At 41.3% G+C, this 13,552-nt stretch overlaps 1 protein-coding gene across 2 annotated transcripts in view; it reads left to right on the top strand.

The window, feature by feature from the left end:
* The window catches only part of hgsnat (heparan-alpha-glucosaminide N-acetyltransferase), a 41,687-nt gene that overhangs the window by 4,910 nt on the left and 23,225 nt on the right, over positions 1-13,552 (top strand). For both annotated transcript variants that reach the window (XR_013497481.1, XM_078209789.1), the window contains exons 2-9: positions 3,375-3,487; positions 4,924-5,060; positions 9,290-9,417; positions 9,833-9,902; positions 11,872-11,941; positions 12,634-12,740; positions 13,030-13,106; positions 13,462-13,492. Coding sequence is in view for 1 of the 2 variants with exons in the window: in XM_078209789.1 (XP_078065915.1) it covers positions 3,375-3,487; positions 4,924-5,060; positions 9,290-9,417; positions 9,833-9,902; positions 11,872-11,941; positions 12,634-12,740; positions 13,030-13,106; positions 13,462-13,492 (733 nt within the window). In the remaining variant the exon portion in view is untranslated. The remainder of the gene's footprint in view (positions 1-3,374; positions 3,488-4,923; positions 5,061-9,289; positions 9,418-9,832; positions 9,903-11,871; positions 11,942-12,633; positions 12,741-13,029; positions 13,107-13,461; positions 13,493-13,552) is intronic.

The raw sequence follows: 13,552 nt of genomic DNA, 5'->3' as shown, positions 1-13,552 counted from the left end.
TCCTTGGTAAAAAGAGCTAGTGGAGCAGGGGCCATGCTTGAATACGATACTTTTTGCATAAAAAATGCCCTAACTTTTCAAATGAAAGAGCATTTCAACAGCACCTTAAAGTAGTAGTTGAGTTAATCTTTTATCTGTGGCTGTTTTATAAACACATTGTATCTGCCACAGGACAACAAGTTTTTGAATGTTTAACGTGGCTTAGTTAGTGGCATTCTCAGCTCTGAGTTGCAAGTTGTAGAACTCCATTTCAGAGCTGAGGGAGTGCTGCACTGTTGGAGGTGCTGTCTTTTGGATGAGGTGTTAAACCAAAACAATGTCTGCTTTCTGAGGCGGAGGTAAAAAATTTCACAGCATTACTTTGAAGAATAGCGAGGGAGTTATCCCCAGTGTCCCAGCCAAAAACTTATTGCTTAATAAAACTCTTAAAAACAAGAAGTGTCTGGTCATCATATTCCTCTTTGAGTTTTCTGTGTGCAAAATGGCTGTTGCGCTTGCTACATTGAGGGGTGACCTGATTGAGGTCTACAAGATTGTGTGGCATGGAGAGAGTGGATAGTCAGATGCTCTTTCCTTTGGCTAGAAAAGTCAAGTACGTGCTGCCTGGGGAGGTGGTGGGAGCAGGTACCATAGCAACATTTAAGGGGCAACTAGACAAATACATGAATAGGATGGGAATGGAAGGATAGAGACTCCGTGAGTGCATACGGTTTTAGTTTAGGCAGGCTTGGAGGGCCGAAGGGCCTGTTCCTGTACTGTACTTTTTTGTTCTTTACAACAGTGACTGCACTCCCAATAAGTACTTCATTGGCAGTAAAGTACTTTGGGATAGCCTGAGGATGTGCGCACTACATAAATGTAAGTCTCTTTTTTTTCCCCCTTCTTTGCTCTGAGGAAGCCACAAATCTGTGCCAGTTTGTTTCAATTCTGTAAATTCTTGGCTTGAGTCTGCTACAGAAGCCACACTATTGGGGATGTACGCAGAGCAACTCTGATTCATAATGCATCTTTTCTGGTAAGGCTGATTGGACTAGTACCTGCAAAATTGTCAGGATAACATTCTGGCCAATTCTGTGGATTGTTTCCTTTTAACGTCAGGTTTCAATGTATGTATAAGAGCATAAGAAATAGGAGCAGGCCATTCGATCCCTTGAGCCTGCTCCACTATTCAGAAGATCATGGCTGATCTGATTGTGGTCTTAACTCCACTTGCCTGTTCCCTATGACTCCCTTGTCTGTCAAAGATCTGTCTAACTCAGCCTAGAATATATTCAATGACCCGGCCGCCATTGCCCTAGATGAATGGAGGTTTATTTTTTTTAAAGAAAGGTGCATTGGAGGAGAACAGATTGTAATATTGTGGGACCTCAGCATTGAACATGTCAAAGTCTAAGCTGCCCTTCCTAAGTCCTGGAAGCAGAGTCATGGATCCTGTTAATAGAATTTGATTCTTGAAATAAAGGTCACAAGTTTGTTGGGTAAGTGCTACTGTTACTCATCTAGAGTCAACTGTGTTGTCCATTAATTGCTTGAAGATTAACAGCAAGAAAAGCTGGACAAGCAGCCTCCAGTTGACCTTGGGAGAGGAGTGATATGAGACAACATGAATGAAGGCAGTCCAGTTTAGCTAGCTTTAGGATGCAAGTCTTAGATTAACATCTGGTCAAATGTAAAGTACATCTCGGGGACCAATCCCCATTAATTCGAGGGCACTTTGTAAGCCAGTGTCAGTTAGCCACATGTAACTGATTGGGGATCCAGATAATTGCATTACTGATTACTTCATTTTTATTTGGTAATCGGGTATGATGATTTAGCATCTCAAACAATGATGAGACAGAGTACAGGAATGAGATAAAGAATCTGGTGAACTGGTGCAAGAACAATAATCTCTCCCTCAGTGTCAACAAAATGAAGGAGATTGTCATTGACTTCAGGAAGCATAAAGGAGAACATGCCCCTGTCTACATCAATGGGGACGAAGTAGAAAGTGTGGAGAGCTTCAGGTTTTTAGGTGTCCAGATCACCAACAACCTATCCTGGTCCCCCCATGCTGACACAGTTAAGAAAGCCCACCAACGCCTCTACTTTCTCAGAAGACAAAGGAAATTTGGCATGTCAGCTACGACTCTCTCCAACTTTTACAGATGCACCACAGAAAGCATTCTTTCTGGTTGTATCGCTTGGTGTGGCTCCTGCTCTGCCCAAGACCACAAGGAACTACAAAAGGTCGTGAATGTAGCCCAATCCATCACGCACATCAGCCTCCCATCCATTGACTCTGTCTACAATTTCCGCTGCCTCGGCAAAGCAGCCAGCATAATTAAGGACCCCACGCACCCCGGTCATTCTCTCTTCCACCTTCTTCCTTTGGGAAAAAGATACAAAAGTCTGAGGTCACGTACCAACCGACTCAAGAACAGTTTCTTTCCTGCTGCTGTCAGACTTTTGAATGGACTTACCTTGCATTAAGTTGATCTTTCTCTACACCCTAGCTTTGACTATAACACTACATTCTGTGCACTCTCATTTCCTTCTCTATGAACAGTATGCTTTGTCTGTATAGCGCGCAAGAAACAATACTTTTCACTACGTTAATACATGTGACAAAAGATCAAATCATATGATCGCAATGCTTATGTTCACAACGGAACTTTAATCTTTTTGTATGTTTGGTAAAATGAATAGATGGAAACGTAGAGTTTTTTTGTTGTGGGTTTTGTTTTACTTGCCTGGTTAACTGGACAGTGATAGATGTTCAGGAAGTATATTCGCCTGTATTGTTTACTAAAATCAGTGCATGTGACTGTCATCACGCCTATGTTAGTTAACACTTTGTTATACAATGCTAGTTTAAGCCAGCCTGTAATTACTGCTGCTTATTATGCAAATGTGACTAACGTGCTGGGAGAAAGCTGAGAGAGTGATTGTGTTCCTCTCTGTCTCGAGACCTGCAGAGCAATTACATTGCCCATCACATTTGTTAATGGGTTGTTGAAATATGAACTGTGGGTAATGTTCAGTGCAACCGATATTGCATTACATCACCAGCCTATGATAATGGTTAGAGGGTGGGAGTTATAAGGGAGTGGTTCGCTCTGGCTTTTCAATTAAGATGGTACATTTGCACCATTAAGCTGTTGCGAAGCTTACCAAGAGACCAAAAAGGTAAATTTGTACTGTTCATTTTCTATATTATTTCAAAAAAAACGGAATCATTTACTGTATCCTGAGAATCTCTAGTTAATTAAAAGTGTATCTATCAAAACCTTACCAGAAGAAAAGAGAATGTGATGGTTTTACTTAGGCTGAGAGGAGTTATTTTTATATTTTTAAGTATTTGTATTTGAGGTTTTTTTTTCATTTCCCAACAGAACTGCCCGAAAGGCCACGGAAGCTTGAGATGGACCAAGCGGTTTTAAGAGTTTGTAATGAGCTGCTTCATGAAAGCCTGGTGGTCTCCTGGCTGTCGGATCACTGCTATCAGGTGGGTGTGAAGTAATGCATGTCAACCAAGCGGTGTCCTGTCAATTGTTGCATTTGAGCTTGTCACGATTATCCCTCTTTTGGCACCAGAGAGCATCTTCAGTGGAATGGCCTGGAGCAAAAGTTGGAAAGTACCAACTGAGAAACTGAAACCACATTCTCTGGCTCCAGTGTCGGCACAGGTTGATTGTGGGAGGAAAATCCCACATACTTTTGCTGATCACTGTGTTGTAAAATAACTTTTTATGTGTGCGTAGTCTTGCATTCTCATTCTGGATGTTGTACCCAAAACTTGTTTCAATTTTCTCCTAACATTCATTTTCATAATTGCAAAAATAAGATAAAATCTTCCATGATCTCGCACAATTGGACAGCATAATATGATTTTTTTCTCTCATTTTATAAAAGTATTCCTTGATATGAGTGCCAACCTGATTCAATTTTATTAATGCAGCTGAATTATTTTGCTGAGGAAAAAAAAACAAAGTTTATTAGTCACAAGTAGGCTTACATTAACACTGCAATGAAGTTACTGTGAAAATCCCCTAGTCGCCACACTCCGGCGTCTGTTCGGGTAACACTGAGGGAGAATTTAGCATCGCTAATGCAACTAACCAGCACGTCTTTCAGACTGTGTGAGGAAAACAAAGCACCCAGAAGAAACCCACACAGACACAGGGGACATGTGCAAACTCCACAAAGACAGTGACCCAAACCCGGAATCAAACCCAGGTCCCTGGCGCTATGAGGCAGCAGTGCTAACCACTGTGTCATCGTGCCGCCCATTAAGCATTTTAATAGGAATTCCAGCCCTCTGACTGAGAGTAACCTGATATCAAACTGATAAAAAGATTATATTAAACTTCACCGGTATAAACCGGTCAGTTTCTCAGTGATTTATATATTTTTTGACATAAAGACTTTTCTAGAGGGTGAAAGGAATAGAAGGAAATGTTGATGGGGTTAAATAAAAAAGAGTGGAGGGGAGTGCAGCATGACCACTGTTTGGCCGAATGACCTGTCTTTCTATTGCGAATACTTAGGAAATGAAATAGCTTCGAAAATGTGCCTAATGCAATTTGAAGTGTATTCCCAGAATAGCATGACTGCCTGAATCTTGCTGTTTCAACATGGGGACATGGCCACTTTTGTGGGTGAAGCCTGATTTGGGTGATTTGAATCTTAAACTAATTTAAAGAACAGGGAAAACTCAAAAGCAAGTGGATTTGGGCGGAATTTGTGTGTGTTTTATCTTTTGTGCTGGTTTGGTTCTTGTGTCCCAGTGAATTTCTAGTCGGGGTGAGTTGTTTTTGGTCCATCTGTTTACCATTTCTGTACATTGTTTTATAGCACTACAAAACTAAATAAGGTGAAGTGTACAGCATCTCCTGTTAATACTTATGTAACCCTTTCTCTTTGTGTATTTAATTTTTTCAGTGTCTGTATCAGGAGCTTGGAAATGTGCCTGCACAAGAACGTGTAGGGCACCCGAAGAACTCAACCTTTGCCATTGAAACTAAGCATCCAGTCACGTTACAGGTGAACAGTAGTGTCGATAGACGAGAGGTGTGCAGGTTAGTGAATCCATTTCTGCACTGTTGTTATTGCATCCCCAAGCCCCCACTCCCGAGAAGTGCCTGACATTGTAACAACATTTTCTTAAAAGTTTATTTATTGGTCACAAGTAAGGCTTTAACACTGGAATGAAGTTACTTAGTCTCCACACTCCGGCGCCTGTTCGGGTCAATGCACCTAACCAGCACGTCTTTCAGATTGTGGGAGGAAACCGGAGCATCCGGAGGAAACCCACAGACATGGGGAGAAAATGCAAACTCCATACAGACAGTGACCCAAGCCGGGAATTGAATCCGGGTCCCTGGCGCTGTGAGGCAGCAGTGCTATCCACTGTGCCACCGTGTCGCTCCGTATCAAAGATAGGGGGCAGTTAGTGGATATTTTCACTCAGAAGGCAGTCACTTAAGATTTTAAATTTAGGTACTGACCAGGGACAACAGGATGTGACTGTGACTTGGGTAGGGAGAGGAACCACCAGTGCATTAGTAGAGGAGCTTTGGCATTGTCCAATAGGTGCACAGTACTTGTTGACAACATGGTCGAGAATAAAAGGTAAAGTCACCATAGTCCCAGGTGACCATATACTGCTCTCCCCTTGAAGGGGGAGAGCTGACTGGTGGAGATTTAAGCTGAGGGTCATCACATGTGAGGCAAGGGGCAAGGTTGAGAAGGCAGGGCCTTCATGAATAACCTCAGCCAGTACAGGAATTGAACCACACTGTTGGTGTCGCTCTGCATCACAGACAAGCCATCCAGCCAACTGAGAATAAAGGTTGCAGGGAGGATGGGCAAGTGGACCACGGTACAGGACTTTGTGTGAAAAAGTATAGTCAAGGGGTCGATACTGTTCTCTGCAGCTGTGACCAGGAGTTCTGAAATCTAATGTCCGGGTTAAAGGCATCTCCTTGTAGTTGGGGAAGGATCCAGTTGATATAATCCACATAGAAATCAATGCCATAGATAGAACTAGGAATGAAGTTTTGCTCAGAGTTTGATCGGCTGGAGGCTAGATTTAAATGTGTGGCTAAAAGAGTAGTGTGGGAGTCAAGGATCTCAATTCATGGGGCACTGGCCCAAGTATTTGAGAACCTGTTGGGAAGGACTCTTCTTTTACTAGGGTGGGACCGCAATCTTGATGAACTAATGTTTTAGAAAAGGCTTTAGACTAATTAGGGGGAAGGAAGGATTCGGGTGGAATTTGGTCTAAAGAGAACAGTCAAGGCTGTAGAGTGATTTGGGTAAAATCGAGCAGATTATGTCAGTGAGGGTCAGAGTTTGCTGGTGTTAAGGCATTAGCAATCAAGGCCATATGAGGGAAAATAGTAAAATCTTAACATTCAAGGCACTAAACTTGCATGCAAAGAATAATCGTGGAAAGGTAGATGAATTAATGGATTTGGTGGGTTTGATTTAAAGGCTGTTACTGAGTTTCTGTGGCAGGGTGACTAAGGTTGAGAACTGAATATTCCAGGATATGTGACTTTTAGAAAAGAAAGGCAAAATAGGCGCACATGGGTAGGGTTAGTAAGGGTCAGATAAAAGCAGTAATAAAGAATCTTAGCCCAGAAAGTCTGGTATAAATGGGGGATTGATCCCTGAACCAAGGCTAAAAATCACTTATAGGGTACCCAGCGGTGTTAAATGCTCTCAACTGTTGCCCTGGCAAGTTGCTAAGGTGACTTGATATCTGCTGTCTTACAGGTTCTTTGGTAAGTGTGGGGGCTAAAATGAAGCCAACGATCACTGTCTGTTGAACTTAAACTTCTGAGCGTTTGTCCAATACAACATAAGCGTATAAATGCATGAAAATCACAATGGTTGTGCCAAAAGCGTTTGCTGTATAAGACACTTGTTTCCACACTAATAGTCAGTTTGATCTGTCCAGTCATTAGATGGGTGGCACAGAATGTCAACGTGCACATATGAACATACTGGTGTGGCATTGTAAAGTTGCAATGGGGCATCAATTTATAAACGTAATTGCAATTTGTTGTCACTCGAATGTTATAAAGTTGAGGACTGCTTGTAGGTAAAAAGGAAGCAATTGCTAAAAGTAAATGTGATTCCCTTAGGGGCAGAGCTGGGAGGACTTCTAATAGGGATAAGGAAATGGTAGTTGTGAAATATTTTTGTCTATCTTCACACAAGAAAAAAGAAGAGTATGGGGAAACATGGTCTAAAGATAATGAGGAATTGCAAGTCTTGAATGTTGGTAAATAAATAATACTGGAGACAGTTGTAATAACTAACAAGTTTCCTAGACCTGATGACCTACATCTTAGTAGTGGCTACATAGATAATGCTTGCATTGACTTTTTTCTTGCAGAATTCCCTTTTAGATGGGAAGATAGCAAAATGTAACACTGCTGTTGAAGAAGAGGGACAGGGAAGATCAGTTAGCCAGTGATAAAGATAGATGCTATAATCTATTATTGAGGACATGGTAGCAAATCACAATGTTTAGGCAACTTGCCACGGCAACAGTTGAGAGCATTTAACACCGCTGGGTACCCTATAAGTGATTTCCAGCCTTGGTTCAGGGATCAACCCCCCATTTATACCAGACTTTCTGGGCTAAGATTCTTTATTACTGCTTTTATCTGACCCTTACTAACCCTACCCATGTGTGCCTATTTTGCCTTTCTTTTCTAAAGAACATTTTATAAAAGGGAAACTGTGTTTAAATAATCTGTTAGGTTTTTTAAGGTTTAATTCAGAGGCTAGATAAGGGGGAATCAGTGAATGTACTATATTTGGATTTTCAGATGGCATCCACAGATGCTTCACAAGAGGTTATTGCACAAGGTTAGAGCTCACAGGATTGGTGTTAATATATTAGTATGGATTGAAGATTGGTTCATGGAGAGAAAATACAGAAGAATAAACAGGCTATTTCCCGGGTGGTGGGGAGTACTGCAAGGATCAATGCTTGGGCTTCAATTATTTACAGTCTATGTCAAGGACTTGGAGGAGGGGACTGCACCTAATGTATCCAAGTTTGCTGACGATATAAAATTAACTTGAAAAAGTAATTTTGTGAGGACGAAAAGAGGCTACAAAGGGACGGAGACTGGTTAAATGATTGAGCAAGATAGTGGAGAAGTATGAAACTATTGCCTTGCTCGTAGGAATACTAGTAAAGCTGAATATATTCTAAAAGCAGACTCTAGTAAATATTGGTAGATAGAGGAATTTGTGTGTACTTGTATTCTCGATGTTAACATGCAGGTGCAGCAAGCAATTAGGAAGAAAAATGATATGTTGCCTTCTGTTGCAAGGTGGTTGGAGAATGAAAGGAAGGATGTCTTGCTGCAACCACGTATGGCTTTGGTGAGACATGCGTGCAGTATTGTGTATGGTTTTTATCTCCTTGCCTTTGAGAGAGTTCACAAAGATTCGTTAGGTTGGTTCGTAGGATGAGAGACATGTTATAGAGGAGAGATGGACCCAAACCATTCTCGCCTTGTCTCCACAGATGCTACCAGCTCGGCTGAATATTTATAGCATGTTCTATTTCTATGTCTGATATTCGACCTGGCTATCTCTCTGATAGAATAAGTCTCTGGTCTACTCTAAGCTGATGAGTGTAGGGGGCCTGCACACAACCAACCAAACTCGTCACAAAACAAATATTTAGAAATTGAGGATGACAAAATAGGAAAGGGAGGACCAACTTTTATTTTGTAAAATGAGTGATAATATATCACTAATGGGAAGATGCTGGCATAGTTGTCATGTCACTGAATTAGTAATCCAGAGGCCCAGGCAAATGCTCTGAGAATATGTTCAAATCCCACTAGAGCAGTTAGTGGTATTTAAATTCAATTTGGAAATGTGGACCATAAAGTTGGTTTCAATGGTCACCATTACCATCAATTTTTAAAAAAGAACTGGTTCACTAATGTCCTGTAGGGAAGGAAATCTGCCATCTTTACTTGGTCAGGCCTACGTGTGTCTCCAGACCCTCAGCAATGTGGTTGACTCTTAAACTTCCCTCTGAAATAGGCTATTAAGCTACTCTTAGGCATGGGCAATAAATGCTGGCCTTGTCAGTGATGCCCACATCCCCAAGAAAGAATAAAGAAAAATGTATAGCAGATCACATCAAAAACACAAGCCAAGTATGAATAGAAATTTGTAGCTCATTAACCTATTTGTGAAAGAAGGGTAAGTAAACAGTTTTGTTTTCAATTCTCATTGCTATAGGTTTTATGTGCGTCTCTTGCAGGGTGCATGAAAGCTTTGGTGAGCTCGGACACTATTCCTTATGGGTGGCAAAGGCCAATCTGAGTAACACAAGTGGACCAGTCAACTGTAAAGTCATCATTGACCATGAAGCCATTAACAACAACCTTCGTATGTACACTTGTGGAGTGCTGCCACATTTTGTCCTGTTCAGAGTCAAGCGGGTAATGTTCCTTCTAGAGTGGGGGGGAAAAAAGAGCAATAACCTTTTTATTACTGTCCTAGGAGGGAGAGGGAATTCTATATATGAGGGACATAACAAAGTGTTTCTACTTCTCGAGTATTGATAAGTTTTTTTTCAATACAAGCCATATCTAGATTGTGTCTCAAAGCTATAATCATTAAGTAATGGTTGGAGTCTGATGACAGTGGCGGGTTGATGCACTGGTTGTGGTTTTGTATTCAGTAAGCAATGAGCATTTTGTTTGTCTGTTTTCTGGGTTAATTTAATTCCTGCCATTTCTGTTTGAATTTCGTACACAATGCCGTACTGCATTCTAACAAAACCTTTTGTCTTTTTTTACAGCTATTTTATATGCATTCCTTGTCGTTGGTGGATTGGCTATTTTGACAAGTTTAGCACAGTTAATACTGGGGTAAGTGCCATGATTTAAAGGAGTTATTAAATGAATGGAAGTTTAATTTTCAGCGCTCATTGATGGAGACATATAGGTAGGGCAGGTGTAGTCCATGCTCTGTCCACGTGTTTCTGATGTCAGCTTGTGTCTACAATTGGTCTCAGTGCCCCCAGAGGAATAAGCTGCCCTCAGATTTACAGCCCAGAAAGAGCCTGACATACCGTTTTGTTTGGATCCTTTTCTATACTCTCAATTTTTTCCATTCCTATTAAACTTCCAAAAGCTCAATGAATTCTGCTACCATTACTGTTTCTAGTCTCCATTCTACATGCTGACTGCATCTGCATACTTTTTGGTTAATGAATTTTTGTCCTGGTTACCTGCTAAATAAATGTAATTGCTCTTGATCAACCTCATCAAAATTCCATAAATTTGGATTCCTCCGTCCAAGCTCCTTTTGACCGAATGAAAGAGCTCCAATTTCTGAGATTTTTCTCATGGTTGAGCCTATCATCCCAGGACCTATAGTCCTACAGTTCACTCTTCCCAGCCTCGATGCCACCCAAAGTTTCAGTTCCTGCTCCATATCCAAGCACCTCTGCTGAATTAGGACTGGCATTGTTGAGAACCAAGGAAGAGATTTGAGGATGATTACCACTGCTTAAAATTATGAGAGGATGAGGCAGTACTGAGCAAGAGGTCTGGGACAAGAGCATGTTGGGTGCATGATTAAATGTGGAAGGTTTACGTTCACGACATAGAACAGGCAAAAATCTTTTGTGCATGGTGGCTCTGGAATGTATGACTGAAGTTAGTGATTGAAACTGTGTAAGTATTCAAGAATGTTGGGTAGGTGTTGAGGGAAAGAGGGCAATGGGTATAAAGCTGTTGCTTATGTGATACAAAGATGGGCGATGTTTTAAGCAGTGTAGAGAGAAACACAATTGCAAACAGTAATTGATCGATTAAATGAATGGGCAAAACTGTGGGAAATGAGTTTCAATGTAGGCAAATTTGAGGCCATGCTGTTTGGACCTGAAAAGGATGCAACGGGTTGCATTCTGAATGGTGAAAAGCTAGAAACAGTGGAAATGGGTGGGCTGGGGGCTTCAGAAATCATGCTTCAGCTGTGCAAAGCCCTAGTCTGACCACATTTGGAGTGCTGTGAGCAGTTTGGGCACCACACCTTAGGAAGGATGTATTGGCTTTGGAGGAAGTGCTGTGTTGATTTACTAGAATGATACCTGGACTCCCCAATTTATAAAGCAAGATTAAACAAACCAGGGCTGTAATCCCAGGGATTTAGAAGGTTAAGGGATCATTTGAACCAAATTTAAGTTGTTACAAGGAACTCGGTTTCTCCCAATCTACCCTGTTGCTTGCAAGCTGATCTAGGACTAAGGTTTAAATGCAAAAGTCAAAGAGTCCGTGCCAGACCATTTTTTGGAGAGAAGTTAGGAAACACTTCGTCATGCAAAAGATGGTAGAAGTTTGAAACACTCTTCTGCAAATGATAGTTTAATTGCTAATCTTAAAACTGAGAGTTTACATTTTTGCCACTCTGTGGTATTGCGCGATATGGGGCAACAACAGAATTAGATTGTAGATCGGCTATGATCTCATTGAAAGAGGCTGGAGGAAAAAGATGGCTTGCTCCTGTTTCTATATTTCTATGAAGGGTTGAACACCAGCAATGACTGGGCCGAGCAGCCTGTCCTTGTATTATGATTTCTCAAACCGTGCTTGTGGCTGAAGGTAGAAAAGGAGCTCCCCTGAGACAGCAGTGAAGTGGCTTGATGCTCTCCACAGTCAAACGTCACCCAGTGATCCACTGTGATTGGCAGCTGTGGGACACAACAAGGAACAAATGTCTTCAAGATGCAGGGTGTTGTGGGGAAGATTGAAATGGAACAAATGGTTCTTAAGCAAAAGGATGAGTGGGGTAAGGAAGTCTAATTTCTGATTTATCTCTTCCCCCCCCCCCCAGACTTCGTTCTGTTAGAAACGTGTTGTTCCACTTTTCAAATCGTGTTGAGATGGAACGGTTAATCAATTCGGTAAGTGACGAACAATGTCAGATTTATTTGTTTGAAAGTGCGTGTAGGAAAGAGAAAATGGGTATCATCTGTACTTCACAGGTTCTGTTAGAATAGCAGAGAATGCAGATGAGAAATCTCGAATCTTGAGTTTGAGTTTATTTATTAATGTCACAAGTAGGCTTACATTAACACTGCAATGAAGTAACTGTGAAAATTCTCTAGTCACCACACTCCGGCGCCTGTTCAGGTACACTGAGGGAGAATTTAGCATGGCCAGTGCACCTAACCTTGGTGGACTGAGTACTTATCCAGTGCTCAGAAAAGCTATCCGAATGTTAAACTGAAAGTCAGAGGAGATTGTGATCAATTGGACCCTATCACTAACTGTGTCCAGTTCTGGTTACTGAGATACAAGGGAAATATTCAAACTGTGGACACAGTGCAGAGTGGACCCATGTGGCTTTCCCTAGAGTTGGGATTCTGAGCTAAGGGAAAGATTGGGGAAACTTGGGCTCTTCAGCCAGAAAAGGGAATGCCTGAAGGTCTTAATTTTAACTCTTGGGGTGAGGGACTGTTTTATTTATATCTTTGCTTGATGACAAATAGTACCTGTTCATAGAACTTATTTGGTTTATCCTCCTCTTTGAAATTTTGCTGCCATTTGATTAGAACATTCTTTAAAAATCTAAAATTTGTGCTTTGCTTCAAAGGAGCTAGGATCACCGAACCATGTTACCGACAATACAAGCCACGCAAATCTGGTGCCAGGACAGAATTCGGGCTCCTATCGACTTCGTTCACTCGACACCTTTCGAGGGTAAGTTGATTTTGGACTCTTGCGAAGGAAGCCCTTGCTGTTATTAAATGCCGATGTGTGTCTGCCAGCCTGCCTCCGCCAAGCTCCATTATTTAATTGGAGCCATTATTTTAATGAAACACTGATATTAAAAACAGCCGCTCTTCCCCACCCCATCATGTTTGTACAGGGACTGTTGGGCCGAATGGCCTGTCTGCTGTATATTCTATATTATGTCTTACAAAAGCGAGATTGTTTGATGGGCGATGTATTGGTCAGGATGTAACCAGATTTCTGTATAATCTTCCAGACTGGCTTTGGTGATCATGATCTTTGTTAACTATGGAGGTGGGAGATACTGGTTCTTCAAACATGAAAACTGGAATGGTAGGTTACATAATTTGTTTCTCTACATGTGTTTGCAGTCAATCACCAATCTGGCCCGCGTGGTAGCCACTGTTATATTGTGAATGAACTGCTCTTTGAAGTAAGGATTCAGAGGGCCTGTTTTTAACACTGATCTTTCTTGCTCCTGTCATGCTGTGCGTTGTGTAGATCACTGATTTTATGTAAACTCATCTGGACACAGCATAGGAAAATGTACGTTCATTTCGGTTGATGGTGTTTGTGTCATTTAACACGTTTTTATCGTTATTAGTCTAAAAATGTTTGTGCATTTTTATTTTGTGCAGTTACTGCCTTGATCTGTAATGCTTGTGTTTTCTGACTTCTAACTTTATAGGGTTAACAGTAGCAGATTTGGTATTTCCATGGTAAGCAGTTTTTTCTTTTTTTTATGATGTGTTTGTGTTGTCGAATTAGCTTTGCAGTCT

The sequence above is a fragment of the Mustelus asterias genome, chromosome 1 (genome assembly GCF_964213995.1).
Source record: "Mustelus asterias chromosome 1, sMusAst1.hap1.1, whole genome shotgun sequence".
Classification (NCBI taxonomy): domain Eukaryota; kingdom Metazoa; phylum Chordata; class Chondrichthyes; order Carcharhiniformes; family Triakidae; genus Mustelus; species Mustelus asterias.
Note: the sequence above shows the minus strand (reverse complement) of the source record. Positions and strands in the feature narration are given on the sequence as shown.